General features: G+C 35.4%; 1 protein-coding gene across 1 annotated transcript in view; it reads left to right on the top strand.

Moving 5' to 3' along the window:
• Nucleotides 1-23,962, top strand: part of tmtc1 (transmembrane O-mannosyltransferase targeting cadherins 1) — a 110,729-nt gene that overhangs the window by 55,986 nt on the left and 30,781 nt on the right. The window contains exons 5-7 of the mRNA XM_087786206.1: nt 6,783-6,864; nt 6,930-7,033; nt 20,132-20,321. Of these exons, the coding sequence (XP_087642332.1) occupies nt 6,783-6,864; nt 6,930-7,033; nt 20,132-20,321 (376 nt within the window). The remainder of the gene's footprint in view (nt 1-6,782; nt 6,865-6,929; nt 7,034-20,131; nt 20,322-23,962) is intronic.

The following is a 23,962-nucleotide window of genomic DNA, read 5'->3' as shown; positions in this document are numbered from 1 at the left end:
TAATTACTTACTTACTGTACTTACTTACTTTACTTACTGTACTTACTTACTGACTTACTGTACTTACTTACTTACTGTACTTACTGTACTTACTTACTGACTTACTGTACTTACTTACTTACTGTACTTACTGTACTTACTGTACTTACTTACTGACTTACTGTACTTAATTACTTACTTACTGTACTTACTTACTTTACTTACTTACTTACTGTACTTACTTACTTTACTTACTTACTTACTAATGACTGTTTTCAAAGACCTATTTTAGCATCTTCGTCATCCGTTCATAACGCCGTGTATTTGTATGACATCAGTAAAGTTAGTAAGTCCGATAAATGCAGTAAATTGAGTTGTGTGATTTATTTGTTATATATATATATATATATATATATATATATATATATATATATATATATATATATATATAGTGTTGGCTTTAATTAAGGTTCTATTTCCTTGATAGGAAAATATACTTTTTCTCTGATAACTACCGGAAGGGTTTTGCTGTAATGGGGTGTTTAAGTTGTTCGAATGGAGACTAGTGGTTTTTGAGTACACTAGTGCGTTCACGTTGAGTCTGTGCAAAAATGTAATTTTGGCACACTCAAACAGCTGGAAAATTAAGTGTGGATCGATGGACACTTTTTCTGGGCCCAGCGAGGCCCGAGCGAGTCTTTGATCCGGGATCACAGGATTTCTGCGTTTTGCATCGACTCCGGCGCCAAAATGACAGGTTGGTGATGAAATCCTGTTTGTTTCCGACATCACTGCCAATAAAGTTCTTTCTGATTCTGAGAATAAATCAGCTCCGATGAATCGAAGACCATGGTTCTCAGTGAGAAAGGGGTCGTGTGGGAGTAACTTTATAATAAATAATATATTGTGGATCAGTTTTACAACAAAATAAATAAATCAAAAGTACATCAGTGATAATTATTGTTAACTACTGGTGGAACTTCTCTGCTGGTTCAACATCAACAACCTCGTGTTCCTGGAGCTCAGGATGTGACGTCGACCACAGAGCTGAGCCAATAGATTAAAGCAGGATTAAAGTTTTACCACAACAATAGTGTGTAGTACCAGCTCACTTCTCTACCTCACTTCCAAATATGACATTTTGTTCCTTCACATGGAGGATCTTCAAATCTTCATTTTGTGTGATGGAGTGAGAGACGTCGTGAAGGGAGGAGAAGAGGAAGTGATGTCACATCCTGTGAGGAAGTATTCGTCGTGTATATTTTTTTATCATTCTGTCACTTTACAACTTAAATGATTCCATGGAATAGAAAAGTAACAGAATCTTCCTCATCATCACCATGTTTTACACTTGATGACGCGCGGTGACAAACCTCCACGCTTGACCAATCACAGCGGAGTGGGTGTGGTTATGGTCAACAAGATTTAATCTCCAGAAAAACAAAGTGTTTTCGGTGAAGGCATCTAGAGACATCTTAAGATTTGTCTTCACTTTCTTGTTGCTGCTGTTCGTCTTGATCTTTTGAACATGTATTTTAACTGTAATAATTATTTGTTAAGTATTTTGTGACCCTGGTCTAGAAACATCGCTACAAATAACATACAGTTAATGTATTAAGCAACACAGCTAATGCTATCTCATAACACAGCTAATGCTATCTCATAACACAGCTAATGCTATCTCATAACACAGCTAATGCTATCTCATAACACAGCTTATGCTATCTCATAACACAGCTAATGCTATCTCATAACACAGCTAATGCTATCTCATAACACAGCTAATGCTATCTCATAACACAGCTAATGCTATCTCATAACACAGCTAATGCTATCTCATAACACAGCTAATGCTATCTCATAACACAGCTAATGCTATCTCATAACACAGCTAATGCTATCTCATAACACAGCTAATGCTATTCCATGTGATCCTGTTCTACCTCCTGAAACTTTAGTTCCTGAGAAAGTTAAACGTTGCAGCAGAAAATAATCACAGTTTTAATGTCTTCATCGTTTCTGTGATGTTGAGACTCTGAGCGACTGATTCACTTCCAGGTCAGAGACTCGTGAAGATAAACAAACATTGAACTGGAGACGTTTCAAGTTCATCAACTCGTCAAACTCTCACTGACATAGTCGTACGTCATCAGACATCTCCTCCTCCTCCTCCTCCTCCTCCTCCTCCTCCTCCTCCTCCTCCTCCTCGTCCATTCATCCTCCTCCTCCTCGTCCATTCATCCTCCTCCTCCTCCTCCTCCTCCTCCTCCTCCTCCTCCTCCTCGTCCATTCATCCTCCTCCTCCTCCTCCTCCTCCTCCTCCATTCATCCTCCTCCTCCTCGTCCATTCATCCTCCTCCTCCTCCTCCTCCTTCTCCTCCTCCTCCGCCTCCTTCTCCTCCTCCTCCTCCTCCTCCGCCTCCTCCTCCTCCTCCTCCTCCTCCTCCTCGTCCATGCATCATCCTCCTCCTTCTCCTCCTCCTCCTCCTCCTCCTCCTCCTCCTCCTCCTCCTCCTCGTCCATTCATCCTCATCCTCCTCCTCCTCCTCCTCCTTCTCCTCCTCCTCCTCCTCCTCCGCCTCCTCCTCCTCCATTCCTCCTCCTCCATTCCTCCTCCTCCTCCATTCATCCTTCTTCTCCTCCTCCTCTTCCTCCTCCTCCTCCTCCATCCCTCCTCCTCCTCCTCCTCCTCCTCTTCTTCTTCCTCCTTCTCCATTCATCCTCCTCCTCCATTCATCCTTGTCCTTCTCCTCCCTTCATCCTCCTCCTCCTCCTCCTTCTCCTCCATTCATCCTCCTCTGTTGCCGTGGTCACGGTTGTCGTGGGAAGTTAACGAGGTGCCAGCAGACGCTCGGACGAGTCGTTCCCATGATCCTTTGAGGCGAGTTCAGGCTCCGGAATGAAAACTAGAAACGACTGAACATCTGTAAAGAGTCTCTCGTTTCATGAGTGAGGTTTACTTGTGTCTTTCTACACAATTAAAGTGTGTAGTCAGCAGCTGATACTTGTGTCTTTCTACACAATTAAAGTGTGTAATCATCAGCTGATACTTGTATCTTTCTACACAATTAAAGTGTGTAATCATCAGCTGATACTTGTATCTTTCTACACAATTAAAGTGTGTAATCATCAGCTGATACTTGTATCTTTCTACACAATTAAAGTGTGTAATCAGAAGCTGATACTTGTATCTTTCTACACAATTAAAGTGTGTAATCATCAGCTGATACTTGTATCTTTCTACACAATTAAAGTGTGTAATCATCAGCTGATACTTGTGTCTTTCTACACAATTAAAGTGTGTAATCATCAGCTGATACTTGTATCTTTCTACACAATTAAAGTGTGTAATCATCAGCTGATACTTGTATCTTTCTACACAATTAAAGTGTGTAATCATTAGCTTATACTTGTATCTTTCTACACAATTAAAGTGTGTAATCATCATCTGATACTTGTATCTTTCTACACAATTAAAGTGTGTAATCATCAGCTGATACTTGTGTCTTTCTACACAATTAGAGTGTGTAATCATCAGCTGATACTTGTATCTTTCTACACAATTAAAGTGTGTAATCATCAGCTGATACTTGTATCTTTCTACACAATTAAAGTGTGTAATCATCAGCTGATACTTGTATCTTTCTACACAAATAAGTGTGTAATCATCAGCTGATACTTGTATCTTTCTACACAATTAGAGTGTGTAATCATCAGCTGATACTTGTATCTTTCTACACAATTAAAGTGTGTAATCATCAGCTGATACTTGTATCTTTCTACACAATTAAAGTGTGTAATCATCAGCTGATACTTGTATCTTTCTACACAAATAAGTGTGTAATCATTAGCTGATACTTGTATCTTTCTACACAATTAAAGTGTGTAATCATCAGCTGATACTTGTATCTTTCTACACAATTAAAGTGTGTAATCATCAGCTGATACTTGTATCTTTCTACACAATTAAAGTGTGTAATCATCAGCTGATACTTATATCTTTCTACACAATTAAAGTGTGTAATCATCAGCTGATACTTGTGTCTTTCTACACAATTAGAGTGTGTAATCATCAGCTGATAGTTGTATCTTTCTACACAATTAAAGTGTGTAATCATCAGCTGATACTTGTATCTTTCTACGCAATTAAAGTGTGTAATCATCAGCTGATACTTGTATCTTTCTACACAATTAAAGTGTGTAATAATCAGCTGATACTTGTATCTTTCTACACAATTAAAGTGTGTAATCATCAGCTGATACTTGTATCTTTCTACACAATTAAAGTGTGTAATCATCAGCTGATACTTGTATCTTTCTACACAATTAAAGTGTGTAATCATTAGCTGATACTTGTATCTTTCTACACAATTAAAGTGTGTAATCATCAGCTGATACTTGTGTCTTTCTACACAATTAAAGTGTGTAATCATTAGCTGATACTTGTATCTTTCTACACAATTAAAGTGTGTAATCATCAGCTGATACTTGTGTCTTTCTACACAATTAAAGTGTGTAATCATCAGCTGATACTTGTATCTTTCTACACAATTAAAGTGTGTAATCATCATCTGATCGTCTTCCTGCCATCATGACTTCATCAGTCGTGCAGTACTACACACTAATGGAGAGAGAAGAGAATGTCTGCAGAGTTTCTCTTCATTCTTTCCCAGAATTCCTTCTTTGAAAGTTCAGTGATGGATTCTCGATGCGTTTGTTCTCTCGACTCTGATTGGTCCGGAGGAGGTCACGTGACGTCGCCTGAAGCTACGATCGATATCTTAATGAGTCGACGTACGACGACCTCCGCGGCCGCATGTGAAGGTCAGGCTGAATAATGGATGATGACGGAGAAGACGAATGGAGTTGAGAATATTTCATGTCCTGAGAAAAATACTTTAGTGTTAACTTGATAGTATAGATAACAGTTTTACACTTCTAGTATTGTCTAGTACTTGACTCTGGTGTTGTGATAGTGTAGTAACAATTATATATGTGTAGTATTGTTGAGTACTTGACTCTGGTGTTGTGATAGTGTAGTAACAAGTATATATGTGTAGTATTGTCCAGTACTTGACTCTGGTGTTGTGATAGTGTAGTAACAAGTATATATGTGTAGTATTGTCCAGTACTTGACTCTGGTGTTGTGATAGTGTAGTAACAAGTATATATGTGTAGTATTGTTGAGTACTTGACTCTGGTGTTGTGATAGTGTAGTAACAAGTATATATGTGTAGTATTGTCTAGTACTTGACTCTGGTGTTTTGATAGTGTAGTAACAAGTATATATGTGTAGTATTGTTGAGTACTTGACTCTGGTGTTGTGATAGTGTAGTAACAAGTATATATGTGTAGTATTGTCCAGTACTTGACTCTGGTGTTGTGATAGTGTAGTAATAAGTATATATGTGTAGTATTGTCCAGTACTTGACTCTGGTGTTGTGATAGTGTAGTAACAAGTATATATGTGTAGTATTGTCCAGTACTTGACTCTGGTGTTGTGATAGTGTAGTAACAAGTATATATGTGTAGTATTGTCTAGTACTTGACTCTGGTGTTTTGATAGTGTAGTAACAAGTATATATGTGTAGTATTGTTGAGTACTTGACTCTGGTGTTGTGATAGTGTAGTAACAAGTATATATTTGTAGTATTGTCCAGTACTTGACTCTGGTGTTGTGATAGTGTAGTAACAAGTATATATGTGTAGTATTGTCCAGTACTTGACTCTAGTGTTGTGATAGTGTAGTAACAAGTATATATGTGTAGTATTGTCCAGTACTTGACTCTGGTGTTGTGATAGTGTAGTAACAAATATGTATGTGTAGTATTGTTGAGTAGTTGACTCTGGTGTTGTGATAGTGTAGTAACAAGTATGGAAGTATTGTCAAGTACTTGACTCTGGTGTTGTGATAGGGTAGTAACAAGTATATATGTGTAGTATTGTCCAGTACTTGACTCTAGTGTTGTGGTAGTGTAGTAACAAGTATATATGTGTAGTATTGTCCAGTACTTGACTCTGGTGTTATGATAGAGTAGTAACAAGTATATATTTGTAGTATTGTCCAGTACTTGACTCTGGTGTTGTGATAGTGTAGTAACAAGTATATATGTGTAGTATTGTCCAGTACTTGACTCTGGTGTTATGATAGTGTAGTAACAAGTATATATGTGTAGTATTGTCCAGTACTTGACTCTGGTGTTATGATAGTGTAGTAACAAGTATATATGTGTAGTATTGTCCAGTACTTGACTCTGGTGTTATGATAGTGTTGTAACAAGTATATATGTGTAGTATTGTCCAGTACTTGACTCTGGTGTTATGATAGTGTTGTAACAAGTATATATGTGTAGTATTGTCCAGTACTTGACTCTGGTGTTATGATAGTGTTGTAACAAGTATATATGTGTAGTATTGTCCAGTACTTGACTCTGGTGTTATGATAGTGTTGTAACAAGTATATATGTGTAGTATTGTCCAGTACTTGACTCTGGTGTTATGATAGTGTTGTAACAAGTATATATGTGTAGTATTGTCCAGTACTTGACTCTGGTGTTATGATAGTGTAGTAACAAGTATATATGTGTAGTATTGTCCAGTACTTGACTCTGGTGTTGTAGTATTTACAGACCACATGACTCTTGACGAAGTCGTAACCACTTGTTTTCAAACCAAAATATGTCCAAACATCAGCTTTAAAAGCTGCTGGAGTCACTGTATCCTCTCGTCCTCAGCCATCATTCACATTAGTTGGTGTCAAAACTGCATAACAACATGTTGAAGATGATTCTTTCTCTCTTCAGTCATGTGACCGGATCCAAACTGCGTCGCCTCCTCCTCGCCTGCAGGCCGTTCATCAAGCGCGCCAGCATCGTCTCCGTCCACGTGAGTCTGTCGCCGTCGGTAACGCCAGCAGAGCCCCGACCTCTGACCTCTGACCCCTGCTCCAGGTGTTCATCATCATGTGTGCGCGGCTGCACCTGATGGGAGGATCCATGCCGCTCTTCTCCGAGCAGGATAACCCCGCCTCCTTCTCCCCTCACCTGCTCACCAGGTGTGTGTGTCGTCAGACACTCTTGTGTTCATAATGAGGAGTTATTATGGGATGTTTGACGATCTGTCCACACTGTCAACAAACACAACAAAGTAGAGTGTGTGTGTAAGTACTGCCTTCAGTTGTCAGCCACTACATTTGAGAGTTAAATTAAATCATCGTCAGTGTGTTTGTGTTTGTGTTTGACCTTCTACACAAACTCAGAGGATTATTGTCATTATAGTCAGTGTGTTTGTGTTTGTGTTTGTGTTTGTCCTTCTACACAAACTCAGAGGATTATTGTCATTATAGTCAGTGTGTTTGTGTTTGTGTTTGACCTTCTACACAAACTCAGAGGATTATTGTCATTATAGTCAGTGTGTTTGTGTTTGTGTTTGACCTTCTACACAAACTCAGAGGATTATTGTCATTATAGTCAGTGTGTTTGTGTTTGTGTTTGTGTTTGTCCTTCTACACAAACTCAGAGGATTATTGTCATTATAGTCAGTGTGTTTGTGTTTGTGTTTGTGTTTGTCCTTCTACACAAACTCAGAGGATTATTGTCATTATAGTCAGTGTGTTTGTGTTTGTGTTTGACCTTCTACACAAACTCAGAGGATTATTGTCATTATAGTCAGTGTGTTTGTGTTTGTGTTTGACCTTCTACACAAACTCAGAGGATTATTGTCATTATAGTCAGTGTGTTTGTGTTTGTGTTTGACCTTCTACACAAACTCAGAGGATTATTGTCATTATAGTCAGTGTGTTTGTGTTTGTGTTTGTCCTTCTACACAAACTCAGAGGATTATTGTCATTATAGTCAGTGTGTTTGTTTTTGTGTTTGACCTTCTACACAAACTCAGAGGATTATTGTCATTATAGTCAGTGTGTTTGTTTTTGTGTTTGTCCTTCTACACAAACTCAAAGGATTATTGTCATTATAGTCAGTGTGTTTGTGTTTGTGTTTGACCTTCTACACAAACTCAGAGGATTATTGTCATTATAGTCAGTGTGTTTGTTTTTGTGTTTGTCCTTCTACACAAACTCAGAGGATTATTGTCATTATAGTAAGTGTGTTTGTGTTTGTGTTTGACCTTCTACACAAACTCAGAGGATTATTGTCATTATAGTCAGTGTGTTTGTGTTTGTGTTTGACCTTCTACACAAACTCAGAGGATTATTGTCATTATAGTCAGTGTGTTTGTGTTTGTGTTTGTCCTTCTACACAAACTCAGAGGATTATTGTCATTATAGTCAGTGTGTTTGTGTTTGTGTTTGACCTTCTACACAAACTCAGAGGATTATTGTCCTTATAGTCAGTGTGTTTGTGTTTGTGTTTGTGTTTGTCCTTCTACACAAACTCAGAGGATTATTGTCATTATAGTCAGTGTGTTTGTGTTTGACCTTCTACACAAACTCAGAGGATTATTGTCATTATAGTCAGTGTGTTTGTGTTTGTGTTTGACCTTCTACACAAACTCAGAGGATTATTGTCATTATAGTCAGTGTGTTTGTGTTTGTGTTTGACCTTCTACACAAACTCAGAGGATTATTGTCATTATAGTCAGTGTGTTTGTGTTTGTGTTTGACCTTCTACACAAACTCAGAGGATTATTGTCATTATAGTCAGTGTGTTTGTGTTTGTGTTTGTCCTTCTACACAAACTCAGAGGATTATTGTCATTATAGTCAGTGTGTTTGTGTTTGTGTTTGTCCTTTTACACAAACTCAGAGGATTATTGTCATTATAGTCAGTGTGTTTGTGTTTGTGTTTGTCGTTCTACACAAACTCAGAGGATAATTGTCATTATAGTCAGTGTGTTTGTGTTTGTCCTTCTACACAAACTCAGAGGATTATTGTCATTATAGTCAGTGTGTTTGTGTTTGTCCTTCTACACAAACTCAGAGGATTATTGTCATTATAGTCAGTGTGTTTGTGTTTGTGTTTGACCTTCTACACAAACTCAGAGGATTATTGTCATTATAGTCAGTGTGTTTGTGTTTGTGTTTGACCTTCTACACAAACTCAGAGGATTATTGTCATTATAGTCAGTGTGTTTGTGTTTGTCCTTCTACACAAACTCAGAGGATTATTGTCATTATAGTCAGTGTGTTTGTGTTTGTGTTTGACCTTCTACACAAACTCAGAGGATTATTGTCATTATAGTCAGTGTGTTTGTGTTTGTGTTTGTGTTTGTCCTTCTACACAAACTCAGAGGATTATTGTCATTATAGTCAGTGTGTTTGTGTTTGTCCTTCTACACAAACTCAGAGGATTATTGTCATTATAGTCAGTGTGTTTGTGTTTGTGTTTGTCCTTCTACACAAACTCAGAGGATTATTGTCATTATAGTCAGTGTGTTTGTGTTTGTGTTTGTGTTTGACCTTTTACACAAACTCAGAGGATTATTGTCATTATAGTCAGTGTGTTTGTGTTTGTGTTTGACCTTCTACACAAACTCAGAGGATTATTGTCATTATAGTCAGTGTGTTTGTGTTTGACCTTCTACACAAACTCAGAGGATTATTGTCATTATAGTCAGTGTGTTTGTGTTTGTGTTTGACCTTCTACACAAACTCAGAGGATTATTGTCATTATAGTCAGTGTGTTTGTGTTTGTGTTTGTGTTTGACCTTCTACACAAACTCAGAGGATTATTGTCATTATAGTCAGTGTGTTTGTGTTTGTGTTTGACCTTCTACACAAACTCAGAGGATTATTGTCATTATAGTCAGTGTGTTTGTGTTTGTGTTTGTGTTTGTCCTTCTACACAAACTCAGAGGATTATTGTCATTATAGTCAGTGTGTTTGTGTTTGTGTTTGTCCTTTTACACAAACTCAGAGGATTATTGTCATTATAGTCAGTGTGTTTGTGTTTGTGTTTGTGTTTGTCCTTCTACACAAACTCAGAGGATTATTGTCATTATAGTCAGTGTGTTTGTGTTTGTGTTTGACCTACACAAACTCAGAGGATTATTGTCATTATAGTCAGTGTGTCTATGTTTGTGTTTGTCCTTCTACACAAACTCAGAGGATTATTGTCATTATAGTCAGTGTGTTTGTGTTTGTGTTTGTCCTTCTACACAAACTCAGAGGATTATTGTCATTATAGTCAGTGTGTTTGTGTTTGTGTTTGTCCTTCTACACAAACTCAGAGGATTATTGTCATTATAGTCAGTGTGTTTGTGTTTGTGTTTGTCCTTCTACACAAACTCAGAGGATTATTGTCATTATAGTCAGTGTGTTTGTGTTTGTGTTTGTCCTTCTACACAAACTCAGAGGATTATTGTCATTATAGTCAGTGTGTTTGTGTTTGTGTTTGTCCTTCTACACAAACTCAGAGGATTATTGTCATTATAGTCAGTGTGTTTGTGTTTGTGTTTGTCCTTCTACACAAACTCAGAGGAGTATTGTCATTATAGTCAGTGTGTTTGTGTTTGTGTTTGTCCTTCTACACAAACTCAGAGGATTATTGTCATTATAGTCAGTGTGTTTGTGTTTGTGTTTGTCCTTCTACTCAAACTCAGAGGATTATTGTCATTATAGTCAGTGTGTTTGTGTTTGTGTTTGTCCTTCTACACAAACTCAGAGGATTATTGTCATTATAGTCAGTGTGTTTGTGTTTGTGTTTGTCCTTCTACACAAACTCAGAGGATTATTGTCATTATAGTCAGTGTGTTTGTGTTTGTGTTTGTCCTTTTACACAAACTCAGAGGATTATTGTCATTATAGTCAGTGTGTTTGTGTTTGTGTTTGTGTTTGTCCTTCTACACAAACTCAGAGGATTATTGTCATTATAGTCAGTGTGTTTGTGTTTGTGTTTGACCTTCTACACAAACTCAGAGGATTATTGTCATTATAGTCAGTGTGTTTGTGTTTGTGTTTGTGTTTGTCCTTCTACACAAACTCAGAGGATTATTGTCATTATAGTCAGTGTGTTTGTGTTTGTGTTTGTGTTTGTCCTTCTACACAAACTCAGAGGATTATTGTCATTATAGTCAGTGTGTTTGTGTTTGTGTTTGTCCTTCTACACAAACTCAGAGGATTATTGTCATTATAGTCAGTGTGTTTGTGTTTGTGTTTGACCTTCTACACAAACTCAGAGGATTATTGTCATTATAGTCAGTGTGTTTGTGTTTGACCTTCTACACAAACTCAGAGGATTATTGTCATTATAGTCAGTGTGTTTGTGTTTGTCCTTCTACACAAACTCAGAGGATTATTGTCATTATAGTCAGTGTGTTTGTGTTTGTGTTTGTCCTTCTACACAAACTATGCTCTAATTGATCAACTCTCCAAGTGTTTGAAACAAACACAGAATTAATGAAGCCGTGATTAAAACAATCAAACCAATACAGTGTAAACAATCCTGCTTTGAGGACACACACGCACGCACACACTTGTGTGTCCTCTCCACGTTTGTGTTGTTCACTGATACCATGTGTGTGTGTGTGTCCTCTCCATGTTTGTGTTGTTCACTGAGACCATGTGTGTGTGTGTCCTCTCCATGTTTGTGTTGTTCACTGAGACCATGTGTGTGTGTGTGTCCTCTCCATGTTTGTGTTGTTCACTGAGACCATGTGTGTGTGTGTCCTCTCCATGTTTGTGTTGTTCACTGAGACCATTTGTGTGTGTGTGTCCTCTCCACATTTGTGTTGTTCACTAAGACCATGTGTGTGTGTGTGTCCTCTCCAAGTTTGTGTTGTTCACTGAGACCATGTGTGTGTGTGTCCTCTCCACGTTTGTGTTGTTCACTGAGACCATGTGTGTGTGTGTGTCCTCTCCACGTTTGTGTTGTTCACTGAGACCATGTGTGTGTGTGTGTCCTCTCCATGTTTGTGTTGTTCACTGAGACCATGTGTGTGTGTGTGTCCTCTCCATGTTTGTGTTGTTCACTGAGACCATGTGTGTGTGTGTGTCCTCTCCACGTTTGTGTTGTTCACTGAGACCATGTGTGTGTGTGTGTCCTCTCCATGTTTGTGTTGTTCACTGAGACCATGTGTGTGTGTGTGTCCTCTCCATGTTTGTGTTGTTCACTGAGACCATGTGTGTGTGTGTGTCCTCTCCACGTTTGTGTTGTTCACTGAGACCATGTGTGTGTGTGTGTCCTCTCCATGTTTGTGTTGTTCACTGAGACCATGTGTGTGTGTGTGTCCTCTCCATGTTTGTGTTGTTCACTGAGACCATGTGTGTGTGTGTGTCCTCTCCATGTTTGTGTTGTTCACTGAGACCATGTGTGTGTGTGTGTCCTCTCCATGTTTGTGTTGTTCACTGAGACGTTGTGTAATCTGTCATTAGTCTCATCATCAGCTCAGGACATTTACAGCACATTCTCATATCAAGTCTTCGTCTCATCGCTGTGACTGCTTGAGTCACGACTGCACCTCGTGTAACAGCTTTGTTAGTGTTGTTGCTACTGGTGTAACATGTATATAGTAACATTGTTGCTACAGTAAGTTGAGAACATTGTTGCTAAAGTTGTTGTTATCTTTGTTATTATTGTTGCTACTGGGGTAACATGTATATAGTAACATTGTTGCTACAGTAAGTTGAGAACATTGTTGCTAAAGTTGTTGTTACCTTTGTTATTATTGTTGCTACTGGTGTAACATGTATATAGTAACATTGTTGCTACAGTAAGTTGAGAACATTGTTGCTAAAGTTGTTGTTATCTTTGTTATTATTGTTGCTACTGGGGTAACATGTATATAGTAACATTGTTGCTACAGTAAGTTGAGAACATTGTTGCTAAAGTTGTTGTTATCTTTGTTATTATTGTTGCTACTGGGGTAACATGTATATAGTAACATTGTTGCTACAGTAAGTTGAGAACATTGTTGCTAAAGTTGTTGTTATCTTTGTTATTATTGTTGCTACTGGTGTAACATGTATATAGTAACATTGTTGCTACAGTAAGTTGAGAACATTGTTGCTAAAGTTGTTGTTATCTTTGTTATTATTGTTGCTACTGGGGTAACATGTATATAGTAACATTGTTGCTACAGTAAGTTGAGAACATTGTTGCTAAAGTTGTTGTTATCTTTGTTATTATTGTTGCTACTGGGGTAACATGTATATAGTAACATTGTTGCTACAGTAAGTTGAGAACATTGTTGCTAAAGTTGTTGTTATCTTTGTTATTATTGTTGCTACTGGGGTAACATGTATATAGTAACATTGTTGCTACAGTAAGTTGAGAACATTGTTGCTAAAGTTGTTGTTATCTTTGTTATTATTGTTGCTACTGGGGTAACATGTATATAGTAACATTGTTGCTACAGTAAGTTGAGAACATTGTTGCTAAAGTTGTTGTTATCTTTGTTATTATTGTTGCTACTGGGGTAACATGTATATAGTAACATTGTTGCTACAGTAAGTTGAGAACATTGTTGCTAAAGTTGTTGTTATCTTTGTTATTATTGTTGCTACTGGGGTAACATGTATATAGTAACATTGTTGCTACAGTAAGTTGAGAACATTGTTGCTAAAGTTGTTGTTATCTTTGTTATTATTGTTGCTACTGGGGTAACATGTATATAGTAACATTGTTGCTACAGTAAGTTGAGAACATTGTTGCTAAAGTTGTTGTTATCTTTGTTATTATTGTTGCTACTGGGGTAACATGTATATAGTAACATTGTTGCTACAGTAAGTTGAGAACATTGTTGCTAAAGTTGTTGTTATCTTTGTTATTATTGTTGCTACTGGGGTAACATGTATATAGTAACATTGTTGCTACAGTAAGTTGAGAACATTGTTGCTAAAGTTGTTGTTATCTTTGTTATTATTGTTGCTACTGGTGTAACATGTATATAGTAACATTGTTGTTACAGTAAGTTGAGAACATTGTTGCTAAAGTTGTTGTTATCTTTGTTATTATTGTTGCTACTGGGGTAACATGTATATAGTAACATTGTTGCTACAGTAAGTTGAGAACATTGTTGCTAAAGTTGTTGTTATCTTTGTTATTATTGTTGCTACTGGTGTAACATGTATATAGTAACATTGTTGCTACAGTAAGTTGAGAACATTGTTGTTAAAGTTGTTGTTATCTTTGTTATTATTGTTGCTACTGGGGTAACATGTATATAGTAACATTGTTGCTACAGTAAGTTGAGAACATTGTTGCTAAAGTTGTTGTTATCTTTGTTATTATTGTTGCTACTGGGGTAACATGTATATAGTAACATTGTTGCTACAGTAAGTTGAGAACATTGTTGCTAAAGTTGTTGTTATCTTTGTTATTATTGTTGCTACTGGTGTAACATGTATATAGTAACATTGTTGCTACAGTAAGTTGAGAACATTGTTGCTAAAGTTGTTGTTATCTTTGTTATTATTGTTGCTACTGGGGTAACATGTATATAGTAACATTGTTGCTACAGTAAGTTGAGAACATTGTTGCTAAAGTTGTTGTTATCTTTGTTATTATTGTTGCTACCGGGGTAACATGTATATAGTAACATTGTTGCTACAGTAAGTTGAGAACATTGTTGCTAAAGTTGTTGTTATCTTTGTTATTATTGTTGCTACTGGGGTAACATGTATATAGTAACATTGTTGCTACAGTAAGTTGAGAACATTGTTGCTAAAGTTGTTGTTATCTTTGTTATTATTGTTGCTACTGGGGTAACATGTATATAGTAACATTGTTGCTACAGTAAGTTGAGAACATTGTTGCTAAAGTTGTTGTTATCTTTGTTATTATTGTTGCTACTGGGGTAACATGTATATAGTAACATTGTTGCTACAGTAAGTTGAGAACATTGTTGCTAAAGTTGTTGTTATCTTTGTTATTATTGTTGCTACTGGGGTAACATGTATATAGTAACATTGTTGCTACAGTAAGTTGAGAACATTGTTGCTAAAGTTGTTGTTATCTTTGTTATTATTGTTGCTACTGGTGTAACATGTATATAGTAACATTGTTGCTACAGTAAGTTGAGAACATTGTTGCTAAAGTTGTTGTTATCTTTGTTATTATTGTTGCTACTGGGGTAACATGTATATAGTAACATTGTTGCTACAGTAAGTTGAGAACATTGTTGCTAAAGTTGTTGTTATCTTTGTTATTATTGTTGCTACTGGGGTAACATGTATATAGTAACATTGTTGCTACAGTAAGTTGAGAACATTGTTGCTAAAGTTGTTGTTATCTTTGTTATTATTGTTGCTACTGGGGTAACATGTATATAGTAACATTGTTGCTACAGTAAGTTGAGAACATTGTTGCTAAAGTTGTTGGTATCTTTGTTATTATTGTTGCTACTGGGGTAACATGTATATAGTAACATTGTTGCTACAGTAAGTTGAGAACATTGTTGCTAAAGTTGTTGTTATCTTTGTTATTATTGTTGCTACTGGTGTAACATGTATATAGTAACATTGTTGTTACAGTAAGTTGAGAACATTGTTGCTAAAGTTGTTGTTATCTTTGTTATTATTGTTGCTACTGGGGTAACATGTATATAGTAACATTGTTGCTACAGTAAGTTGAGAACATTGTTGCTAAAGTTGTTGTTATCTTTGTTATTATTGTTGCTACTGGGGTAACATGTATATAGTAACATTGTTGCTACAGTAAGTTGAGAACATTGTTGCTAAAGTTGTTGTTATCTTTGTTATTATTGTTGCTACTGGTGTAACATGTATATAGTAACATTGTTGCTACAGTAAGTTGAGAACATTGTTGCTAAAGTTGTTGTTATCTTTGTTATTAGTGTTGCTACTGGGGTAACATGTATATAGTAACATTGTTGCTACAGTAAGTTGAGAACATTGTTGCTAAAGTTGTTGTTATCTTTGTTATTATTGTTGCTACTGGGGTAACATGTGTATAGTAACATTGTTGCTACAGTAAGTTGAGAACATTGTTGCTAAAGTTGTTGTTATCTTTGTTATTATTGTTGCTACTGGGGTAACATGTATATAGTAACATTGTTGCTACAGTAAGTTGAGAACATTGTTGCTAAAGTTGTTGTTATCTTTGTTATTATTGTTGCTACTGGTGTAACATGTATATAGTAACATTGTTGTTACAGTAAGTTGAGAACATTGTTGCTAAAGTTGTTGTTATCTTTGTTATTATTGTTGCTACTGGGGTAACATGTATATAGTAACATTGTTGCTACAGTAAGTTGAGAACATTGTTGCTAAAGTTGTTGTTATCTTTGTTATTATTGTTGCTACTGGGGTAACATGTATATAGTAACATTGTTGCTACAGTAAGTTGAGAACATTGTTGCTAAAGTTGTTGTTATCTTTGTTATTATTGTTGCTACTGGGGTAACATGTATATAGTAACATTGTTGCTACAGTAAGTTGAGAACATTGTTGCTAAAGTTGTTGTTATCTTTGTTATTATTGTTGCTACTGGGGTAACATGTATATAGTAACATTGTTGCTACAATAAGTTGAGAACATTGTTGCTAAAGTTGTTGTTATCTTTGTTATTATTGTTGCTACTGGGGTAACATGTATATAGTAACATTGTTGCTACAGTAAGTTGAGAACATTGTTGCTAAAGTTGTTGTTATCTTTGTTATTATTGTTGCTACTGGTGTAACATGTATAAAGTAACATTGTTGTTACAGTAAGTTGAGAACATTGTTGCTAAAGTTGTTGTTATCTTTGTTATTATTGTTGCTACTGGGGTAACATGTATATAGTAACATTGTTGCTACAGTAAGTTGAGAACATTGTTGCTAAAGTTGTTGTTATCTTTGTTATTATTGTTGCTACTGGGGTAACATGTATATAGTAACATTGTTGCTACAGTAAGTTGAGAACATTGTTGCTAAAGTTGTTGTTATCTTTGTTATTATTGTTGCTACTGGTGTAACATGTATATAGTAACATTGTTGCTACAGTAAGTTGAGAACATTGTTGCTAAAGTTGTTGTTATCTTTGTTATTATTGTTGCTACTGGGGTAACATGTATATAGTAACATTGTTGCTACAGTAAGTTGAGAACATTGTTGCTAAAGTTGTTGTTATCTTTGTTATTATTGTTGCTACTGGTGTAACATGTATATAGTAACATTGTTGTTACAGTAAGTTGAGAACATTGTTGCTAAAGTTGTTGTTATCTTTGTTATTATTGTTGCTACTGGGGTAACATGTATATAGTAACATTGTTGCTACAGTAAGTTGAGAACATTGTTGCTAAAGTTGTTGTTATCTTTGTTATTATTGTTGCTACTGGGGTAACATGTATATAGTAACATTGTTGCTACAGTAAGTTGAGAACATTGTTGCTAAAGTTGTTGTTATCTTTGTTATTATTGTTGCTACTGGGGTAACATGTATATAGTAACATTGTTGCTACAGTAAGTTGAGAACATTGTTGCTAAAGTTGTTGTTATCTTTGTTATTATTGTTGCTACTGGGGTAACATGTATATAGTAGCATTGTTGCTACAGTAAGTTGCGAAGATTGTTGCTAAAGTTGTTGTTAGCTTTGTTAATATTGATGCTACTGGGCTAACATGTATATCTTAGCTAACATCGCTGCTATTGTTTTCAAATGTTGCTACAAACATTGTTGCTACAAAAAGTTGCTAAGATTGTTTCCAAATGTACTTAATGTAGTTGCTAAGGTTTGTTGTTAGCTTGGCTAACTGTGCTGTATTGTAGTAACTAAGATTGTCGGTACAATAAATTGCCAAATTTCCTTTTAATTTTTTTCTATTGTCGTCACATGATGAATGTAGCGTTTCAAAAATACAAAACATTTTTTAAAATCTACAAAAGTTGCTTCAATTTGATCATTTTTGCTCTTTTATTACGCCGCGCTACGTTAAACCCGCGCTCGACAATCGCTAATGTCTCAATTGTAGTTTAAACTGATATACTTTATGATTCCTTTTGTCAACACAAAACACTCTTTCATTTCACTATTGTCTCTAAGATTAGATCAAACGTTCTTCTGTCCTTTAAACCCGATTTCGAAACAACATTTTCTTGTCGCCGGCAGCGACGACGATCCATCATCTCACGACTCATCTGTCGCTGACCTGGTGTGTGTACGTGTGAGTCGAGCTGAGGATGTTTGTGTGTTTCTTCAGCAGCTCCATGAACGAAGCTGAGTCTTATTTACAAACTGTTCTGATGCTGAAGCTTCACACGTTCATCAGTTTATCTGTCGACGATCTACGAGGAGAAAAACATCGATAAAAACACCAAACGATTCAACGTTATCATGTGATTCAAACAGAAATGAATGAAAGTAAATTCAAATATAAGTGTCAAACATTATATATTTCGACTTCTAATAACATTTTAATCATAAAAGTTGTTAAATGAATTAAAATTACAATAATAAATCATTTAAAAAAAGAGATTACGCTAAAGGTATCATCAGAGTATTTAATGAATTTAACATTTAAATCTTTTTTATTGACGTTTTTGCATTGACTTTAAATTGTTTAAATCATTTAATTCAATTATCTATATATTAAAAGTTTTGTTTTATTTAGTTATTAAAGAAAACAATATTTTTTATACATATATTTTTATACATATATATGTATAGATAGATGGATAGATGGATGTATATATACAGTATATGTTTAGATAGATAGATGGATGTATATATACATATATATATATAGATAGATAGATGGATGTATATATATATATGTATAGATAGATAGATGGATGTATATATATATATGTATAGATAGATAGATGGATGTATATATATATGTATAGATAGATAGATGGATGTATATATATATATATATGTATAGATAGATAGATGGATGTATATATATATGTATAGATAGATAGATGGATGTGTATATATATATATATGTATAGATAGATAGATGGATGTATATATATATGTATAGATAGATAGATGGATGTATATATATATATGTATAGATAGATAGATGGATGTATATATATATGTATAGATAGATAGATGGATGTATATATATATATGTATAGATAGATAGATGGATGTATATATATATATATGTACTGTATAGATAGATAGATGGATGTATATATATATATGTATAGATAGATAGATGGATGTATATATATATGTATAGATAGATAGATGGATGTGTATATATATATATATGTATAGATAGATAGATGGATGTATATATATATATATGTATAGATAGATAGATGGATGTATATATATATGTATAGATAGATAGATGGATGTGTATATATATATATATGTATAGATAGATAGATGGATGTATATATATATATATGTATAGATAGATAGATGGATGTATATATATATATGTATAGATAGATAGATGGATGTGTATATATATATGTATAGATAGATAGATGGATGTATATATATATATATATATGTATAGATAGATAGATGGATGTATATATATATGTGTATAGATAGATAGATGGATGTATATATATATATGTATAGATAGATGGATGGATGTATATATATATATGTATAGATAGATAGATGAATGTATATATATATATGTATATATAGATAGATGGATGTATATATATATATATGTATAGATAGATAGATGGATGTATATATATATATGTATAGATAGATAGATGGATGTATATGTATAGATAGATAGATGGATGTGTATATATATATATATATATATATATATATATATACTTTATATATATATATATATATATATACATATGTATGTATAGATAGATGGATGTACAAATGGATGGATGGATGAATAGATAGATAGATTAATTCAATTTTAGGAAAAAAAACACCTTTCAATATACTAATTATTAAATGTTGTGGTAAAAAATAACAACATAGCTATAAAAAAAATTCAAAGTTTTGAGATTTTAAATGTTAAAATCAACCCTTGAATATTAATACATATTAAATTAACTTTATACATAAACTGAAAGAGGAAAACACTGATTAAATAAGGAGTGATGAAGAAAGAAATGCTCATAAAACGCTATAGTTTACTCAATAATAAACTGCACGTGTGTCAAAAATAAAACTGTAAAAGACATTTAAGTTTATAATGAATAAATGTGACACTTACAACGAGTGAGACGGTGAAACAACAAGTGATGAAGAAAGTCCATCTCTCACCTTCAGCATGATGGAGGTCACATGACGCTTCTCTCCTCAGGGTCCTCACCTACCTGTACCTGCTGAGCTTCAACGCTCGGCTGCTGCTGGCGCCGCTGGTTCTGTGCTACGACTGGCAGGTGGGCAGCATCCCCCTGGTGGAGACTCTGGGCGACGCCAGGAACCTGTTCACGCTGCTGCTGCTGCTGGTGATGACGGCGCTCACGCTGCACTGCCTCGTCTCGCTGCAGGTGAGGACATCCCAGAACCATCAGGAGATCCTGATCCACAGACCTCAGAGCCCGAGCTGGGGTGTAAGTCTGGATCAGATCACGGATGGAAGGTCTGAACATGAATAGATCTGAAAGTAAGAACCAGAATTTTAAAATGATCCTGAAAGAAACTGGCAGCTAGTGAAGAGTTTGAAGGAGAAATGTGAGTTCTTCTACTAGAGCAGCCAGTGAAGAGTTTGAAGGAGAAATGTGAGTTCTTCTACTAGAGCAGCCAGTGAAGAGTTTGAAGGAGAAATGTGAGTTCTTCTACTAGAGCAGCCAGTGAAGAGTTTGAAGGAGAAATGTGAGTTCTTCTACTAGAGCAGCCAGTGAAGAGTTTGAAGGAGAAACGTGAGTTCTTCTACTAGAGCAGCCAGTGAAGAGTTTAAAGGAGAAATGTGAGTTCTTCTACTAGAGCAGCCAGTGAAGAGTTTGAAGGAGAAATGTGAGTTCTTCTACTAGAGCAGCCAGTGAAGAGTTTGAAGGAGAAATGTGAGTTATTCTACTAGAGCAGCCAGTGAAGAGTTTGAAGGAGAAATGTGAGTTCTTCTACTAGAGCGGCCAGTGAAGAGTTTGAAGGAGAAATGTGAGTTCTTCTACTAGAGCAGCCAGTGAAGAGTTTGAAGGAGAAATGTGAGTTCTTCTACTAGAGCAGCCAGTGAAGAGTTTGAAGGAGAAACGTGAGTTCTTCTACTAGAGCAGCCAGTGAAGAGTTTGAAGGAGAAATGTGAGTTCTTCTACTAGAGCCCCAGTGAAGAGTTTGAAGGAGAGATGTGAGTTCTTCTACTAGAGCAGCCAGTGAAGAGTTTGAAGGAGAAATGTGAGTTCTTCTACTAGAGCAGCCAGTGAAGAGTTTGAAGGAGAAATGTGAGTTCTTCTACTAGAGCCCCAGTGAAGAGTTTGAAGGAGAGATGTGAGTTCTTCTACTAGAGCAGCCAGTGAAGAGTTTGAAGGAGAAATGTGAGTTCTTCTACTAGAGCCCCAGTGAAGAGTTTGAAGGAGAAATGTGAGTTCTTCTACTAGAGCAGCCAGTGAAGAGTTTGAAGGAGAAACGTGAGTTCTTCTACTAGAGCAGCCAGTGAAGAGTTTGAAGGAGAAATGTGAGTTCTTCTACTGGAGCAGCCAGTGAAGAGTTTGAAGGAGAAATGTGAGTTCTTCTACTAGAGCAGCCAGTGAAGAGTTTGAAGGAGAAATGTGAGTTCTTCTACTAGAGCAGCCAGTGAAGAGTTTGAAGGAGAAATGTGAGTTCTTCTACTAGAGGAGCCAGTGAAGAGTTTGAAGGAGAAATGTGAGTTCTTCTACTAGAGCAGCCAGTGAAGAGTTTGAAGGAGAAATGTGAGTTCTTCTACTAGAGCAGCCAGTGAAGAGTTTGAAGGAGAAATGTGAGTTCTTCTACTAGAGCAGCCAGTGAAGAGTTTGAAGGAGAAATGTGAGTTCTTCTACTAGAGCAGCCAGTGAAGAGTTTGAAGGAGAAATGTGAGTTCTTCTACTAGAGCGGCTCAGAATTCTGGCTGCAGAGTTTTGTATGAACTGCAGGCGAGACACATCCTTCTGGTTTAGACACTAAATAAACTGTTACAATAGTGTAAACAACACAAACACATTATAAGATCCAGATCATGTTGTGACAACATTTAAGTTTATGCGCAGAAACCAGGATTATTGGAACTGAAAATGTGGTAACCATGGAAACGTACATGACTTATTATACTAACTCTTAGTACTCAATAATCAGCAGCACCAGAATATTTTTCATCTTTACAAATGTTGCTATAGTAGTCATTATCCTTTATTAAGGTTAGGAATTAAAAAATATATTGAATTTGGAAAAGTTGTTTTATTATTGGAGCTAAAATGTCAAACTTTTATGTGTAAAAAAAAAAGGAAAATATTATAAAATAAAAACATGATTTAAATGTATTTCTCGAGCCGAACAAATGTATTTATGAACCAAACCCTCTGTGACAGGAAGTCTAATGATGTCGTCTTTTCATTTGAATTAAACATATGATGAAACTGACCTGTTGAAAAATACTTTATTTTCTCTGCAAAAGTATTTTTTATCAGTACAAATACATTTGTAATGAAGCTACATCTGTGACTCCATCTGTCCTGGATCTTTACTTTCTTTATTCCCACAATAATCATCTTTATGATGAAGATCGAACACAGTCACAGTGACTTTTTATATTATTATTTTATTATTTCTTTAGTATTCAATTTAAAAAATAAATGTTTCTCTTGTTGATTGAAGGGAAAACATTTTTGATTGTTACTGGAAAAGTGTTGATTAAAAAACCTTTTCAAATTAAATATATATAGAATTTTGATTAAAAACAAAGCAACGTTTTCTTTACAACAAAGAATCGAATCCACCTTCGAACACGTTTTTCCTCACAACGAACTCGAAGGAATGAAAGTCAAACTACAATGTTTGGATGAAATACATGTTATTTTCTTCCTTGTTACGTCCATTTTAAAGCCAGCAGCAGCTGAAATATACAAATATATATACAAATATACATATTTGACTGTGAGTCTGTGACCGTCCACAGTTGTGTGTACGTGTGCGTCAGTGTGCGTCAGTGTGCGTCAGTGTGCGTCCGTGTGCGTCGATGACTTCCGTCTGACTGAACACTTGTGGGCGAGAAGGTGGAAACTAAGGAGCAGCAGAAGGTTTTCTCTCAGCATCGTCTGACATGTGTTGACTCAACCAGGCTGGTCGCCACGGTAACGAGGTGAAGAACAAGAGCTCGGATCATGATTGAAACCAGCAGACGATGGTGTTATTAGTTTTGTTGGTGTTATTATTAGTGTTGTTGGTGTTATTATTAGTGTTGTTGGTGTTATTATTAGTGTTGTTGGTGTTATTATTAGTGTTGTTGGTGTTATTATTAGTGTTGTTGGTGTTATTATTAGTTTTGTTGGTGTTATTATTAGTGTTGTTGGTGTTATTATTAGTGTTGTTGGTGTTATTATTAGTTTTGTTGGTGTTATTATTAGTGTTGTTGGTGTTATTATTAGTGTTGTTGGTGTTATTATTCGTTTTGTTGGTGTTATTATTAGTGTTGTTGGTGTTATTATTAGTGTTGTTGGTGTTATTATTAGTTTTGTTGGTGTTATTATTAGTGTTGTTGGTGTTATTATTAGTGTTGTTGGTGTTATTATTAGTGTTGTTGGTGTTATTATTAGTGTTGTTGGTGTTATTATTCGTTTTGTTGGTGTTATTATTAGTGTTGTTGGTGTTATTATTAGTGTTGTTGGTGTTATTATTAGTGTTGTTGGTGTTATTATTAGTGTTGTTGGTGTTATTATTAGTGTTGTTGGTGTTATTATTAGTTTTGTTGGTGTTATTATTAGTGTTGTTGGTGTTATTATTAGTGTTGTTGGTGTTATTATTAGTGTTGTTGGTGTTATTATTAGTTTTGTTGGTGTTATTATTAGTGTTGTTGGTGTTATTATTAGTGTTGTTGGTGTTATTATTAGTGTTGTTGGTGTTATTATTAGTGTTGTTGGTGTTATTATTCGTTTTGTTGGTGTTATTATTAGTGTTGTTGGTGTTATTATTAGTGTTGTTGGTGTTATTATTGGTGTTGTTGGTGTTATTATTAGTTTTGTTG

This window comes from Callionymus lyra, chromosome 3 (assembly GCF_982586985.1).
Source record: "Callionymus lyra chromosome 3, fCalLyr1.hap1.1, whole genome shotgun sequence".
NCBI classification, from domain to species: Eukaryota; Metazoa; Chordata; class Actinopteri; order Syngnathiformes; family Callionymidae; genus Callionymus; species Callionymus lyra.
The sequence above is the reverse complement of the archived record's forward strand: the minus strand, read 5'-3'. Positions and strand labels throughout refer to the sequence as shown.